Below are 17,594 nucleotides of genomic sequence, written 5' to 3'. Positions count from 1 at the left end.
TCAGCGCAAAGTTCAAAAGCCAGCAACTGTGATGGTCTGGGTGTGTTAGTGCCAATAGCATCATGGGTAACTTGCACATCTGTGAAGGCACCATAAATGCTGAAAGGTACATACAGGTTTGGGAGAAACATATGCTGCCATCCAAGCAACGTCTTTTTCAGAGACGTCCCTGCTTATTTATGGAAGACAATGCGGAGCCACATTCTGCACGTGTTACAGCAGCGTGGCTTCATAGTAAAAGACTGCAGGTACCAGACTGGCCTGCCTGCAGCACAGACCTGTCTGCCATTGAAAATGTGTGGCGCGTTATGAAGGGCAAAATATGACAGCGGAGGCCTCGGACTGTTAAGCAACTGCAGTCGTATATCAAGCAAGAATGGGAAAAATTCCACCTACAACACTTTAACAATTAGTGTCCTCAGTCCTCATCCAAGCGGTCATTGAGTGTTGTTAAAAGGAAAGGTGATGTAACACAGTGGTAAACATGCAGCGGTCCCAGATCTTTAACGTGTTGTAGGCATCAAATTCAAAGTGAGTGAATATCTGAACAAAAACAATAAAGTTTATCAGTTACAACATTAAATATCTTGTTGTTTTGTGTATTCAATTGAATATAATTTGGAAAGGTTTTGCAAATCACTGTTTTCTGTTTTTATTTATGTTTTACACAACGTCCCAGCTTTATTGGAATTGGGGTTTGTAGAAAGCATCTCCCTGCTCAAGGGTTCATAGGCAGGATTTTACCAGCAGCTGCTGCTCTGAGCACCACACCAGTGTTGGATTCCAATGAAGCAAAATATGAAAGAAAAATATAGAAATACAACCAACCTCACAAAATAAAGACCTTCCTGACCCAGCTTCAGATGTTGATCTGTTCCAACTTTAAACTTTAGATTTCTTTACAGAAAGAATCATCAGGCCTGAGGCCTCAGGGCGCACGCTGAGGTATATGACAAACCGCATTATAACAATGCATGACAAATTAACACACTCTGAGTGAGTGTGTGTGTGTGTGTGTGTGTGTGTGTGTGTGTGTGTGTGTGTGTGTGTCTGTCAGTGTGTAGTTGGTGAAACTAGCTTGGAAAAGGTCCAGGTATCATTAGTGATGTCATCTGTTTTGGGGCAAAACAAACACACTTTTGCTTTAAAGCAAAACTAAAAGGATGACATCACCTGTGTGTGTGTGTGTGTGTGTGTGTGTGTGTGTGTGTGTGTGTGTGTGTGTGTGTGTGTGTGTGTGTGTGTGCATGCGTGCCCTTACCTTGTGTACTGCAGGTCCACTGCTTGGTCCAGGGATAGTGTCAGGTGATTGCTGTTGAAACATAAAACACAAAAACTGTCAGAGCTAACCACAGTGAGACACACACACACACACACACACACACACACACACACACACACACACACACACACACTGAACAAACAGACTGTAACATGAGTCGGACCAGTTTTACCATTTTGGAAGCATTAGTCAGGTTCTGTTTGAACAATCAGCGCAGCACACCTTAAGAACGTGATCATTCATTCTGACTTGTCAGCGTGATTATCAGATCCAAACAGTGACACGGTTACTGAAGCGCTCGTCAATGAATCCAGTGACACAGTAAACTTTAATACAAAGATGTGTATCAAGTCAATTCCACAGCAATAAAAAGGAAGTGTGTGTCCAACACGATACGTCTTCAGGGTTCTTATCAACATGTTGTATGCTGCCTTTTCCCCGGGCGTATCCACTCCACCTCCGCTCCCCCATCAGGAAACAAACTCTTAATCTTTATGGATTATTGTGGCGCTGGAGGAGCTGGATGGCAGCACTGACACTCTGTTGACACACGGGTCATAAAGCAGATTAGAAATGATAGTAAGTGTTGGATCAAGCAGAGCAGAACCAGCACGACGTGCAGCCTTCTGGGCTCCTCACTGCTGAGTGTGATGCATTGTAAGGTACCTCCTCACTTTCACATGTGTAACTGTTTTATTACTGCTAACATTTGGCCAACACTCAATATTAACATGTTAAAACATTATATTATTTAGTAGCACTACTTTGAAAAGTGTAATCCGTTACTTCCAGCCGACACCAGGAGACGTTATCGTGTCGGTAAAGTGATCACTCGTGATTTATTGTTTTACAGCTCTGAATCACAAAAGGTAAAGAGGCTTTATGACACGATCAACAGACTCTCTGATGTCACCTGAACAATCTCTACTGACACACATCAAAAGGTAACCAAAGCTCAGTGTCTACCTGACCGACACACCTGAAGATGTCACCAGTGCAGCCTTGTGTTTCATGTGAATGGAGGTCACCTGTGTGTTATCAGGGCGTGACAGCTGATCTTTAGGTTACATACACATAACTGATCTATGAGGTCCAAGAGCTGGCTAGCTGGCTGCCTGGCTAAATCTACACAGCCACAGCAAACGTTTTCATTATTCAGTCAGCGCGGTCGGGATGAAGGTGTAACAGGTGTGACTCAGAGAACAGACTAAGGCTCTCGTCTATTCAAGCGTGGCAGTCAGCCGAGACACCGAACCAGCACGGCCATCATATTAACTTTATTATTCACACCTGTGCTTTTCCTACTGTGACATGTCAACATGTTGTTTCATATCATTTTTACTTTTCCAATCAAATCTGTGAAACGCACAAATGTTCCTCATCATCACACTCAGTTCAGACGGCGCACTGCAGTGATCCAGGTTCATAATCCTGTAACGTAGAGAATCCGATGACTCGTTCATTATTTCACTGCTTCCTGATAAATCAGCAACTAGCAACTGAAAGTGAAGCTCGGAGGGACATCGATCGACATGACCACGGTACTGTTCCATAGTGTTACATGATATGACAAGAAAGGCATAAATAACAGAGACTCTAAATTAGGGCGGCACGATATTGGAAAAAACTGACATTGCGATTTGTTTTAACCCTGCGATATATATTGCGATATGAAATAATACAGGAATTTTCATCAGATGACCTGAACAGCACTTTATGTTATGCTGCATTTCAAAAATGATAAGCATTTATATTTCATATGAGCTGGTTCATGCGTGCTTGCGCCCTCCCAGAACTTCCATTCCCCAGCTGGCTTACTTTCATTTATAGAAATTACGTCTGTCTAATTTTCCTTCGGGTGCGGGTCGGGCGTCGGTAACAATTTATCGGGTCGCTCGGGTGCGAAATGTAATTTGTGCTACTGTAGGAAAACGGGTCGGATGCAGTTTTAAGTATGGCGTGTACGGGCGAGTTTTCAAAATAAGACCCGTGCAGGACTCTGCTGTGTGGTACCGACGTAAATGGTCAAACAAATGAGTTGTGTTACCTCTCGTTGTGGCAACAGATGCAACACACCGTCGACACAGAACACGTGTTGGGTCAATATCATCCTTCTTGTAGCCGAAATAATTCCAGATAACTGACGTTGCTTTTCTTTTTGGCACCAAGTCTTTGTTTTCGTGATTTTCTCTTGTTCGTTGCTCATTTTTCAATGTTGTTAGCAGCGACTCACTCCATGTGCAGGCGCTGGTCTGCTTCAGCACACTGAATAAGAACTAATGTGATTGGTGGATCGCTGCATGCAGAGTCTGCAGGTACAGTGTGTGTCAGGTACCCTTGAAATTAGATGAGTTCATGTGCGTCCTACATCACAGGCTCTGATGTGGCTGAATGCTAACTGTAGCTAGCTGCTGATCAAATATGTTGTTCTCATCTTGAAATATGGCCCAATGTTCCTCCAGGTCTTCACTATCCATTGTCTTTAAGTTGGGGATCAGTTGTGAAGCAGTGAAATGGTAACTCGTTGTCAGATTCCAGATGTTTATGTAACATGCAATCTGGAACATGACAGCATATCATTATCCAGCATCACGCCCAGGAGAGAGAGAGGGGAGCCGTGTGAATATGGACTAAAACTGAGAGTCTACACAAAAGAGCAGTGACAATGGCCATTAAGTGACACTGACACAGAGTCACTTTTAGGACTGGAATGTCAAAGCAACTTAAAGTTAAACAAAGTGTCAACGCTTCTGAGACCAAAATCAAGTTTTTATACCATCTCACTGTGTTGTCGGGTCGAGCCACTGTCGTTCAGAGGGCCCGTGTTCCTGCAGCGGGCCTCACAACAGTCTGAAGATAGAGAGTAAAGTGAACGCAGCAAAATACAGAATAATCCTGGAGAAAGACTTGCTGCTGTCTGACAGAGAATGCTGACTTGGCAAGAGCAAGAGTTGATCCAAGACAACAACACAGTTCTATCAGGACAGACTCAATCGGACCTTGAATCTTCTCTCCACGCAACCCGACCCAACTTGAGCAGTTTTGCACTGACAGGGGAAAATATGGTGTCCAGTTTATCCACACACTCAAAAACTCAAACACTGTGATTGCTGTCAAAGATGATTTACAGAGATTTGTATAATCTGTTGACTACTGTCAAAAAATGTGAGGGTGAAAATAATTTGTACATTTTACGAGAACTTCTCTGAGAGCGCGCTGATCAAAATGCAAAGTGTAGACTTGCATTAGGATGATGATCACGTTGCCAGCCTTCGTTAAAATACAGACAGATGAGAACCTGCTGCAATAGCAGTGCAACTGGTCTGTGAGCGCACTGTGAAGCAGGATCACTGATAGAGTTGTGGGTTTGATTCCCTCTGGAAACCCTCACATATAAAACCGAGCCTGGGCTGCTGCCCTCCACCGCTCGCTGGCTGACATTAACAAACCATCAGATGAGGACGGATAGAGAGAAACAGGGAGATCTAATGATGGAACAAACAAAAAGCACCTCAGCAGCCGTGGAGAACTGATGCAGACGGAGAAACACAAATGTGTTGGGCTGCAGGCCGAGGAAGAAGAGAGGAACAAAATCCAACTGTCTGTAGATGTATGACAGAGGTGTGAGCAAGACAGATGGAGAGCAAGACAGTTGAGGCAGCGAGAGACAGACAGATCATTTTAATTGTAATCGTGAAATAAAGAAAAGTGTAAGACAAAGACGGCGAGCGGGAGAAATCCACAGCTGTGGCTTTGAGCTGCGAGAACATGAAACAGAGGGATGATTAGAGAGATGACGAGCAGTGAGTGTGATCCTCATTACAGACGTGATGCTGTCTGACACACACACACACACAGAGACACACAGACACACACACACACAGAGACACACAGACACACACACACACACACACACAGAGACACACAGACACAGACACACACACACACACACACACACACACAGAAGCTCGTTGACATTTTGGGAAATATGCATATTTGCTTTTTGCCGAGGGTTTTAGAAGATAAGGCTACAGGAAGCAGACAATTAGCTTAGCTTAGCATAATGACTGGAAATAGAGGGAAACACTTAAGGCAGGAACACACCAGCCCAACCGTTGGACGTCTGAAGCGTTTGGAGAGACTCGGACGAGGTCGGGAACAAATATGTTTGGTGTGTTCGGCTCTGTCGGAAGCTTTCGGAGCCGCGCGGACGTTGTCGGATCCGACTGAGCATGCGAAGTCTGAGGAGGAGGGCCGTCGGACGTCTGAGCCATTGGATTCTCTGATTGGTTGTGTGCCAGCTGAATGGCCGTTCTGATTGGCGGTGTGCTGGCGAATCAGCACGGCGTGTGGGAGGGACGGAATACTGTGTGCGCATTGTTTTTCTATGCACTCCGTTCCGTCATTCCCCGTTTTCATGTTTTGCAGTAGTGGCATCAGACTAGTTGTTATGTCCGTTCAGGACGAATTAATTTGTGTAAGTTTGGTAATGCCTCGCTGCATGTTTAGTATGCAGCTGTTTTTTATCGGAAATAGTTAAGTTTCGTTTTGATCGAAAGTAAAGAGAGTTGCGTGCATAAGGTTCTCGTTTACAACTCACAACACAAGCGCCACCCGCTTATTGCATCTCGCGCAAGCGCAGAACGTACACGCTACTGTGGCGTAGGCAGCACGTCGAAGCGGTGTGTTCAATGCACCTTTTCTGCCGAACGGGTCAGACAAGAGGCAACGGAGTGGTCGGATAAGGCAGTTGGACGTCTGGGCGGTGTGTGGGGGCCTTTAGCCTTGCCAAAAAGTAAACATTCTGCACCTCTATTATATTATAATATAATAATCATTATATATAGTTCACAGTCACTATCACAGTTCCCGTCCAGTCATCTGCCAGCTGCTCTGTGTTAACCGTCTCTGTGCCAAAGGTGAAGTAACATCCTACAGATGTTTAAAACTTCCATCACCAACATGACCTCTCCTCAAAAAGTTCTGCCATTTTCAGAACCTCTTCTCTTCTCTTGTCCTGTGATCGTGGTTCACTTGAACTGTTGGCCACACTCCTACGACTGCCGGAGGTACCGCTCCGCTGGTCTGTATCAGAACTCGTGCAGAGATAAAGATGAAATGAATGCAGAGTCCGGAAAATCATCTCGGTCCGTATCCAAAAACTGTGAATGAATGAGCCTTGAGACTGAAACTGTTTTTCAGTGACAACATGAAAATCAAAGGTTGGACGAGGGACGAAGGTTGTATCACGTGCACACGCTTGTTTTTCTCTTTATTTCTTGCTCTTCATCAGTCTATTGCCTTTTTCCTGTCGGGTCATCGCAGCATCTCCCTCCAAACATGGATCTGGACATTGATTACCGTGGCCATGTTAGACATTTCTAAGCTTTCAGGTCAAAGCGACTGGCAGCCCAACTGGAATACAGATATTTAAAATGGGAGATCACAGAGGTAGCTGGAGGTGACAGAGTTCTTCCTCACTCACAATAAAACCCCAGGCTGCAGTTTCAGATTTACCTACAATGCAACACATTTTTAAAAGGGCTCAGTTTTGGCCTGTGAAAAACCGGCAGCTCCGTGCAGACGTCTTCCAGGAATCAGGAAAGACGAGAGCTTATTTGGGGCGTCGTGTCTGAAGACGTGCAGCGTTGACTGCACACCAGCCAGCCGAGCACACACACTACATTAATTGTTTCTGACTCTCCCTCTCTCTCTCTCCGTCTTCCTCCTTCCTTCTCTCTTTTGTCGTGGTCGCTCTATCTTATCTCTCCATCTCTTTGTCTCCCCGTCTGGTGAATCCAGATCTCTGGAGAGGTCTTTGTTTCTCCTCCATCATCTCTTCTCACGAACACACTCAGGACACACCAGAGCTCGAGGAGGAGGCGTTTCATTCATACGAGAGGAATATCCGCTGGCCATGTTCCTGTGAGCCTCACCAACACACACTCCTCCATCACAGGTGGACAGCCCACTGCCGTCACTATACCGGAGGCCAAAAGAGAGTGAAGGAAGGAGAAGAGAGGAGGAGATGAATGAGGAGGGACGAGCTATAAAGAGAGAGCACATGCTGACAGGCAAAGACAGAGAGTGAGGTCATTATGTGAAAGAAATGAATTACTCTCAGATCAGATGCTGAGCCCAGAGCAGAGCTGCAGCAGGTCTGCCTGCTCACACACTCCACACTGAGCTGACGTCTGCTGCACAGATCCGTCAGACCAGGAAGTCAAAATGGAGACATCGCAGCAGCTACATGAACACAACACACACACAAACAGACACGTCAGGCTGCTAAGAAACCCAGTCACAGCCGACGGCTTCCTGCCAGCAGCCACATGACCTCTGGCGTCTCCACACTGCAGCGTAGTGATTTAGAACGAGAGTTATCCATCAACAGAAAAAGGTTCAGGGAGAGTTTTGATCATGTAATCATTACCTCTGCAAAAGACGTGATGTTTTCACCCACGTCGGTTTGTTGGTCGGTCGGTTTGTCAGACGGATGACACAAAAACTACAGAATGATTCCACCACACTGATGGTTCCGGGTCCTGGGTCCCGGGTCCGGGTCCCGGGTCCCGGGTCCCGACGTGAGATTGGGTGGTTTTTTGCCATTTTTGATAATTTTTCAGGCAACGACTCATCAGGCCTGATGACAGATATCAGGTGAGTCAGGTGACTTGTATCTATGAGTGAATAAGGGGACTGTTGAGTCATGGCGGAGTTATACACTCTACTGAGAGTGTGTTAATATTGTGTATTCTGCCTGAATGTCCAACGGTTGCTCAGGTCAACTCTTTTGTGGGTTAAAAACTCACAATAACAATACAGACGCTCTCAGGTTGGTCTGGTCCTTGTTGTCTGTCATGTGTTATGAGCAGATTGAGTTGTTGTTGGTTCAGCTGTTCTGTGATGTGCAGGTTGGTTCAGCTGTGAGGATGTGTGGAGGTTCTCTCTCTCCATCTTTCTGATCTGGATGCTTAATGCCGTTCTGGATGTGAAATATTGCTGGCAGACATAAAACACATCAGCAGCGTGTTTGCTGCATGTATACTGCTTCTGAGGAATATTATCACTTCTCTTCTGAGACAGCAAACATACAGCCTGTAAACTCACATCATGACTGTGATAATCTCATTTTACAGCCTGAATGATAAATCTTGAGCAGCAAACTGTTCAGCACATTTACTTATTGTGTTTGTGGGTGGAGTCTATAGTTTGTGTTCAAGCTTTTATTCACAAGTGTAACGGCTGTTTTATGTCATACACGTCCAGATGCCACATTTAAAAATGAGAATTCAGGATTGTGTGTGGTGCTGCAGGAGCATTTCTATTCATGTTAGTCATTCAAATCGATAAAAGTAGAAAGAACAATGAAGCAACCCGAACAAAACAGCACGATGAAACCACGTACCAGCACACACACACACACACACACACACACACACACAGACACACACACGGTCCAAACAAGCCACTATTACAAGGTGGAACAGCTTGTGTTTGTGTTGGAGGTTTTCATTTTCTACTGATTGATCTACTTAAAGAAGCCTTCAGTCACAATGTACTCCGTGTACATCTGAACCTCTGCACTTTGTATTTTAACACAATAAAACAGAGTGAGCATCTAGAAAGCCTCACTGGTCGCATGTTTTCTGCTGGCAGCGTTTTCTCTGAACAAAGTTTCATGTGTCACGCCGTCACAAACACTGATTCTGCCCTTGTTCTGGTATCAGCAACACAATCCAGCCAAAGCTAACAGTCCACAATAGTGAACAAGTTTCAACCAATCAGCTTCTGTCAGCATCTGTCCGTGGCCAGCTCAACCAATGGCAGCCTGAGCTCTGCTGCATTTCCTCAGCAGGGGTCCATACGTGTGTTATAAGTCCACTGTGCTTATGTCCTGGTACGCAACTTTGTCTGATCAACAAGTGTCAAATCTGAGATGACTGAGCTGTTTACTACTAAAACCAGCACAGCTTCACCTCCTGAGTCCAGCTGCGTCTCCTCACAGCTCCTGCCAGGGCAACCAAAAGCTGTTGTTTAAGAATTAATGTCAAGTGTATTATTGGGTGCACCTACATTATGTGCTGGTGCACGTAAATAACGCAACATAACACAGTGCTGTGCAACCAGTGTGAAGAATCATTGTGGAGCCCTGCCAACAATAAATCACACATCAGTACGTTCGTGGCTCTTCTCCTAACAAGCCTCACTTTTTTTCTTCCTACCCAGTCAGAGGCTCCGCCGACTCCTTCAAAAGAAACTGAACACGTCTTTTCACCAGTCAGACGTAAATGTTCATCTCTCCTCCTCTTCTTCTGTGTGTGCGCGGTTACAGATGTGTTGTGTGTGTGTTACCTTCTTTTTCACATATTGTGTCGTCTCACTTCAGTATGTTTTCTTAAATATTCTTTACGAACTTACATTTCTACAGTGCTTATCCAGTCTACTGACCACCTTTACAACACACACACAAGCAATTTGGGGAGTTCAGATTCTTGCTCAAGGACACTTTGACATACAGCTAGGAGGAGCCGGGATATGAACCAGCAACCTTCCGATTACTAGACAACCCGCTCTACCAGCTACAGCTGAGCTACAGCTGAGGTCAGAGTCTCAGGTTGTACTCTCAGGTTGTAGTCTCAGGTTGTAGTCTCAGGTTGTAGTCTGAGGTTGTAGTCTGAGGTTGTAGTCTGAGGTTGTAGTCTCAGGTTGTAGTCTCAGGTTGTACTCTCAGGTTGTACGCTCAGGTTGTAGTCTCTGGTTGTAGTCTCTAGTTGTAGTCTCTAGTTGTAGTCTCAGGTTGTACGCTCAGGTTGTAGTCTCTGGTTGTAGTCTCTGGTTGTACGCTCAGGTTGTAGTCTCAGGTTGTAGTCTCTAGTTGTAGTCTCTGGTTGTAGTCTCTAGTTGTAGTCTCAGGTTGTACGCTCAGGTTGTAGTCTCAGGTTGTAGTCTCTAGTTGTAGTCTCTAGTTGTAGTCTCTAGTTGTAGTCTCAGGTTGTACGCTCAGGTTGTAGTCTCAGGTTGTAGTCTCTGGTTGTACGCTCAGGTTGTATTCTCTGGTTGTACGCTCAGGTTGTAGTCTCAGGTTGTAGTCTCTAGTTGTAGTCTCTAGTTGTAGTCTCTAGTTGTAGTCTCAGGTTGTACGCTCAGGTTGTAGTCTCTGGTTGTACGCTCAGGTTGTAGTCTCAGGTTGTAGTCTCTAGTTGTAGTCTCTAGTTGTAGTCTCTAGTTGTAGTCTCAGGTTGTACGCTCAGGTTGTAGTCTCAGGTTGTAGTCTCTGGTTGTACGCTCAGGTTGTACTCTCTGGTTGTACGCTCAGGTTGTAGTCTCAGGTTGTAGTCTCAGGTTGTAGTCTCAGGTTGTACTCTCAGGTTGTAGTCTGAGGTTGTAGTCTGAGGTTGTAACCTGAGGTTGTAGTCTCAGGTTGTAGTCTGAGGTTCTAGTCTCTGGTTGTAGTCTGAGGTTGTAGTCTGAAGTTGTAGTCTGAGGTTGTAGTCTCTGGTTGTAGTCTGAGGTTGTAGTCTCTGGTTGTAGTCTCTGGTTGTAGTCTCTGGTTGTAGTCTCAGGTTGTAGTCTCAGGTTGTACTCTCAGGTTGTAGTCTGAGGTTGTAGTCTGAGGTTGTAGTCTCTGGTTGTAGTCTCTGGTTGTACGCTCAGGTCTTACGCTCAGGTTGTAGTCTCTGGTTGTACGCTCAGGTTGTAGTCTCAGGTTGTAGTCTCTAGTTGTAGTCTCTAGTTGTAGTCTCAGGTTGTAGTCTCAGGTTGTAGTCTCAGGTTGTAGTCTCTGGTTGTAGTCTCTGGTTGTACTCTCTGGTTGTAGTCTCTGGTTGTACGCTCAGGTTGTATTCTCTGGTTGTACGCTCAGGTTGTATTCTCTGGTTGTACGCTCAGGTTGTAGTCTCAGGTTGTACTCTCAGGTTGTAGTCTCAGGTTGTACTCTCAGGTTGTAGTCTGAGGTTGTAGTCTGAGGTTGTAGTCTGAGGTTGTAACCTGAGGTTGTAGTCTCAGGTTGTAGTCTCTGGTTGTACTCTCTGGTTGTAGTCTCTGGTTGTACGCTCAGGTTGTATTCTCTGGTTGTACGCTCAGGTTGTATTCTCTGGTTGTACGCTCAGGTTGTAGTCTCAGGTTGTACTCTCAGGTTGTAGTCTCAGGTTGTACTCTCAGGTTGTAGTCTGAGGTTGTAGTCTGAGGTTGTAGTCTGAGGTTGTAACCTGAGGTTGTAGTCTCAGGTTGTAGTCTGAGGTTGTAGTCTCTGGTTGTAGTCTCAGGTTGTAGTCTCAGGTTGTAGTCTCAGGTTGTAGTCTGAAGTTGTAGTCTGAAGTTGTAGTCTGAGGTTGTAGTCTCAGGTTGTAGTCTCTGGTTGTAGTCTGAGGTTGTAGTCTCAGGTTGTAGTCTCAGGTTGTAGTCTCAGGTTGCAGTCTCTGGTTGTAGTCTGAGGTTGTAGTCTCTGGTTGTAGTCTCAGGTTGTACTCTCAGGTTGTATTCTCTGGTTGTAGTCTCTGGTTGTAGTCTCTGGGTGTAGTCTCTGGGTGTAGTCTCTGGTTGTACGCTCAGGTTGTACGCTCAGGTTGTACGCTCAGGTTGTAGTCTCAGGTTGTAGTCTGAGGTTGTAGTCTCTGGTTGTAGTCTGAGGTTGTAGTCTCTGGTTGTAGTCTCAGGTTGTAGTCTCTGGTTGTAGTCTCAGGTTGTAGTCTCTGGTTGTAGTCTCTGGTTGTAGTCTGAGGTTGTAGTCTCTGGTTGTAGTCTGAGGTTGTAGTCTCAGGTTGTAGTCTCAGGTTGTAGTCTCTGGTTGTAGTCTGAGGTTGTAGTCTCTGGTTGTAGTCTGAGGTTGTAGTCTGAGGTTGTAGTCTGAGGTTGTAGTCTGAGGTTGTAGTCTGAGGTTGTAGTCTGAGGTTGTAGTCTCTGGTTGTAGTCTCATGTTGTAGTCTGAGGTTGTAGTCTCTGGTTGTAGTCTCTGGTTGTAGTTAGGTTGTAGTCTCAGGTTGTAGTCTCTGGTTGTAGTCTGAGGTTGTAGTCTCAGGTTTTAGTCTCAGGTTGTAGTCTCAGGTTGTAGTCTCAGGTTGTAGTCTCTGGTTGTAGTCTGAGGTTGTAGTCTCTGGTTGTAGTCTCTGGTTGTAGTCTCTGGTTGTAGTCTGAGGTTGTAGTCTCTGGTTGTAGTCTCTGGTTGTAGTCTCTGGTTGTAGTCTGAGGTTGTAGTCTCTGGTTGTAGTCTCAGGTTGTAGTCTCAGGTTGCAGTCTCTGGTTGTAGTCTGAGGTTGTAGTCTCTGGTTGTAGTCTCTGGTTGTAGTCTCAGGTTGCAGTCTCTGGTTGTAGTCTGAGGTTGTAGTCTCTGGTTGTAGTCTCTGGTTGTAGTCTGAGGTTGTAGTCTCTGGTTGTAGTCTGAGGTTGTAGTCTCAGGTTGTAGTCTCTGGTTGTAGTCTCAGGTTGCAGTCTCTGGTTGTAGTCTGAGGTTGTAGTCTCTGGTTGTAGTCTCTGGTTGTAGTCTGAGGTTGTAGTCTCTGGTTGTAGTCTCTGGTTGTAGTCTCTGGTTGTAGTCTGAGGTTGTAGTCTCTGGTTGTAGTCTCTGGTTGTAGTCTGAGGTTGTAGTCTCTGGTTGTAGTCTCAGGTTGTAGTCTCAGGTTGTAGTCTGAGGTCAGAGCTTGTTAATGTTGTTTAATTTCTGGTATGTTTACATGTACAACCCTTTCAGTCACGCTTTGTGATACTGGGCTGTAATAAACTTTGACTTGACCTGATTCAAACTTCTACAGCGTGACTTCTGCACATAGCACCCTGACAGGTGCAAGCAAAGTTGAAAAGCAGGTGAGCGTACCTTCGAGCAGATCTCTCTGCTCCTGTCATACCTTAGCCAGTATAGGACTAATAATTGAATACCGGAGCATGTCACAACAGAGGACAATGTGAGACAGGACTGTTAAAGGTGAGGCTGCTGCAGGTTGGAAGCTAAAGCGACAGCTGGCTTTGTGCAACACAAGTTTCAGCTGTCGGCACACACATGAGAAAAACTAAGTATGTGAGATGTTTTGAGCTTTTCCAGGATTGGAAATGCAAGAAGAAGAAAACAGGAAGAGATAAAAGATGTGCACAGGTGTCCACCATTAAGAGGCGACATCATCTGAGCTCATGTCACCGATTTCCTTTTAGCATTTAGCGTTAGCTATTTTGAGTGCTATTGTAGTGTGGTACAAACACAAAGCATGGCAGATCCTCTCCTCATCTGTCTGGAGAATTCACATGTGCATATACAAAAACAAGTGTGTGACTGTGTGTGCGCCAGGTGAAGACGAACAACCGCCAGAGAGAACCAGTCTGCACAGAACAGCCATACCTTTACACTACTTACACACACCTCATCACACACACACACACACACACAGCTCGATCACACACACACACACACACACACACACACACACACACACACCTCATCACACACACACACACACACAGCTCGATCACACACACACACACGTCATCACACGCACACACACACAGTTCGGTCACAGGAAATGAACAATAACAGATGATCTGGTGCGGCACACACTCTGAAGTGATCCGTTCTTTATACAGTGTTGTTTCTCTGGGCTGGAAGTCATTACAGGATTTTCTATCATTGATTAGTCAACACAATAGATCAGTGCTGATGTGACACCAGCTGTTCCTCTGCTCCTCAGTCAGATGTGGCTTCACGTAACAAAGGTTGCATAGATTTATCACATGTGGGTCTGTTGGGACAGGAAGTCCTGGCACTGTGTCTCTGATGCCACACAGGGAATCAGGGAAGTGTTTTGAACTGGCTGCCGCCGCCGATGAAGATAAGCGGCGCTGACACTGCGAGCAGATATTTGTCCTGTCAGGTGTGTTGGTTTCACATCAGGACACACACATTTACTGCTCAGCAGAGCGACAGACACAAAGCAGAACCAGAGGACCCAGGAGATGGCCTACAGATGGCTGATTCACAGACTTGGCCCATTTGGACCGGTGATGCCGTGTTTACACGAGAATAAAGGTGAAAATAACAGACTGTCCATTCAGAGATCTTTAAGGGATCATTGGACGACCGGTTAATGTTTGATCAAACAAAAATTCACAATATGTTTCATCTTCAGCTTCCTCACATGTGACGATCTGCTGTTTTTCTCTTTTGTCCATCAATCTTAAACTGAATGTCCCAGTTGTGAAAAGACATCACTTCTCAGAACCTCTCAGAACCCTTCAGAACCTCTCAGAGCCTCTCAGAACCCTTCAGAACCTTTCAGAACCTGAGACCCATTTCCACCTTCTATCAGTCATCAATAATTAAAATGGTTAGTTATGTAGCTGCAAATTGTGTATAAACATGCACATATAGATGTCTGTGGGCTGTGTGTGTGTGTGTGTGTGTGTGTCTGTGGGCTGTGTGTGTGTGTGTGTGTGTGTCTGTGGGCTGTGTGTGTGTGTGTGTGTGTGTGTGTGTGTGTGTGTGTGTTAGTGTTGCCTTGACTACCGGAGTGTGAAGGTATGATGTCCAACAGCAATTGGTTATTATGGATGTAGAGCGCGTGCGCGCGCATATACACACACACACACGCGTACGCGCGCATACACACACACACACACGTACGCGCGCATACACACACACACACACACACACACACAGCCCACAGACACACACACACACACACACACACTCTGCGACAGTAACGCTCGTATCAAAATGAAAACACCTGAGTCGTGACGGGGTTATGAAACAGCCTCGCGCAGACTGACGGTTGGACAGACCGTCACACGGAGAACAGGGACAGACGGAGGGACAGGTTTCAACACTCACGCTCTTCTTCCGCAGGTGCAGCCCGTGCTTCAGTAACCCCGGCAGATCCCGGATTTTGTGTTTGAGCTGAGCCTGGTCCCGTGCGCTCCGGTTCCACCGCAAGCCGGCGAGCAAGCCGTCCTCTGCGGGCTCGGAGTCCTCCATGGTTCGGTGCTCCGTCCCGCTGTCTCGCTCCGGGTTCTACTGTATCCTCACGAGTCGCGACGCCGCCCGCGCCCGTTCGCCATTTCCCCCCGCCTCGCGCTCACACTCCGCGACCTGCATCTGCAACCAAACCGCGCGCGCCCACTCGACCTACTGAGTGTGTTCCGCAGCACGCGACGCTGCTGCTCCACCCAACGGCTCGCGCGTCCCGCTCCTCGGGACTACCAGGTTGGTGCGTGGATGTGCGTGTAGGCAGAGAGGAGGGGGGAGGGGGGAGAGGGGGAGGGGGTCACAGGTGCACAGAAACGTTGCATCACTTCCACCTTTCATTCTCTCACCGCTCTGACGAAGGTAAAGAGCGAAGTGCGTTTATAAAACGTCACATTTTAACGGTCATTCTGACATCCAAGCTTCAGATAGATGTGTATTCAGTCACACGTCAGCAGCTACTAAAGGTGAGAGAGTCTGAGGGGGGAGGGGAGAACAGCAGTAGGGCTACGTCATCACATCACCTGGCTCAGATTTCCATAGGTAAACAAAGAGCTGCCACAGAGAGTATGGGAGGGTGGATGTGTCAGGGTGGAGCCAGTGTGACCTGAGCCAGGTGAGCTGACACAGGAGAGGAGCTGATGGAGGTGAGACACCGGGTCCGTCTCCTCTGATGGAGGCGAGACACCGGGTCCGTCTCCTCAGAGGAAGGCGAGACACCGGGTCCATCTCATCAGAGGGAGGCGAGACACCGGGTCCGTCTCCTCAGATGGAGGCGAGACACCGGGTCCATCTCATCAGAGGGAGGCGAGACACCGGGTCCGTCTCCTCTGATGGAGGCGAGACACCGGGTCCGTCTCCTCTGATGGAGGCGAGACACCGGGTCCGTCTCCTCAGATGGAGGCGAGACACCGGGTCCGTCTCCTCTGATGGAGGCGAGACACCGGGTCCGTCTCCTCAGATGGAGGCGAGACACCGGGTCCGTCTCCTCAGAGGAAGGCGAGACACCGGGTCCGTCTCCTCAGATGGAGGCGAGACACCGGGTCCGTCTCCTCTGAGGGAGGCGAGACACCGAGTCCGTCTCCTCTGATGGAGGCGAGACACCGGGTCCGTCTCCTCAGATGGAGGCGAGACACCGGGTCCGTCTCCTCAGAGGAAGGCGAGACACCGGGTCCGTCTCCTCAGATGGAGGCGAGACACCGGGTCCGTCTCCTCAGAGGAAGGCGAGACACCGGGTCCGTCTCCTCAGAGGAAGGCGAGACACCGGGTCCGTCTCCTCTGATGGAGGCGAGACACCGGGTCCGTCTCCTCAGAGGAAGGCGAGACACCGGGTCCGTCTCCTCTGATGGAGGCGAGACACCGGGTCCGTCTCCTCAGATGGAGGCGAGACACCGGGTCCGTCTCCTCAGAGGGAGGCGAGACACCGGGTCCGTCTCCTCTGATGGAGGCGAGACACCGGGTCCGTCTCCTCAGATGGAGGCGAGACACCGGGTCCGTCTCCTCAGAGGGAGGCGAGACACCGGGTCCGTCTCCTCAGAGGAAGGCGAGACACCGGGTCCGTCTCCTCAGAGGGAGGCGAGACACCGGGTCCGTCTCCTCTGATGGAGGCGAGACACCGGGTCCGTCTCCTCAGATGGAGGCGAGACACCGGGTCCGTCTCCTCAGAGGGAGGCGAGACACCGGGTCCGTCTCCTCAGAGGAAGGCGAGACACCGGGTCCGTCTCCTCAGAGGGAGGCGAGACACCGGGTCCGTCTCCTCAGAGGGAGGCGAGACACCGGGTCCGTCTCCTCTGAGGGAGGCGAGACACCGGGTCCGTCTCCTCAGAGGGAGGCGAGACACCGGGTCCGTCTCCTCAGAGGGAGGCGAAGCACCGGGTCCGTCTCCTCAGATGGAGGCGAGACACCGGGTCCGTCTCCTCTGAGGGAGGCGAGACACCGGGTCCGTCTCCTCAGAGGGAGGCGAGACACCGGGTCCGTCTCCTCTGAGGGAGGCGAGACACCGGGTCCGTCTCCTCAGATGGAGGCGAGACACCGGGTCCGTCTCCTCTGATGGAGGCGAGACACCGGGTCCGTCTCCTCAGATGGAGGCGAGACACCGGGTCCGTCTCCTCAGAGGGAGGCGAGACACCGGGTCCGTCTCCTCAGATGGAGGCGAGACACCGGGTCCGTCTCCTCAGAGGGAGGCGAGACACCGGGTCCGTCTCCTCAGAGGGAGGCGAGACACCGGGTCCGTCTCCTCAGAGGGAGGCGAGACACCGGGTCCGTCTCCTCAGATGGAGGCGAGACACCGGGTCCGTCTCCTCAGATGGAGGCGAGACACCGGGTCCGTCTCCTCTGAGGGAGGCGAGACACCGGGTCCGTCTCCTC

General features: G+C 48.3%; 1 protein-coding gene across 1 annotated transcript in view; it reads right to left on the bottom strand.

Annotated features, from left to right (window-relative positions):
* The window catches only part of rapgef5a (Rap guanine nucleotide exchange factor (GEF) 5a), a 60,930-nt gene extending 45,420 nt beyond the window's left edge, over window positions 1-15,510 (bottom strand). The window contains exons 1-2 of the mRNA XM_030411785.1: window positions 15,096-15,510; window positions 1,262-1,312 (exon numbers count right to left, since the gene is read on the bottom strand). Coding sequence (XP_030267645.1) covers window positions 1,262-1,312; window positions 15,096-15,239 — 195 coding nt within the window. The 5' untranslated portion in view covers window positions 15,240-15,510. The remainder of the gene's footprint in view (window positions 1-1,261; window positions 1,313-15,095) is intronic.
* Between the last annotated feature and the right edge of the window lie 2,084 nt (window positions 15,511-17,594).

The sequence above is a fragment of the Sparus aurata genome, chromosome 3, assembly GCF_900880675.1.
Source record: "Sparus aurata chromosome 3, fSpaAur1.1, whole genome shotgun sequence".
In the NCBI taxonomy this organism is placed as follows: Eukaryota; Metazoa; Chordata; class Actinopteri; order Spariformes; family Sparidae; genus Sparus; species Sparus aurata.
This window is presented reverse-complemented; position numbering and strand designations above follow the sequence as displayed.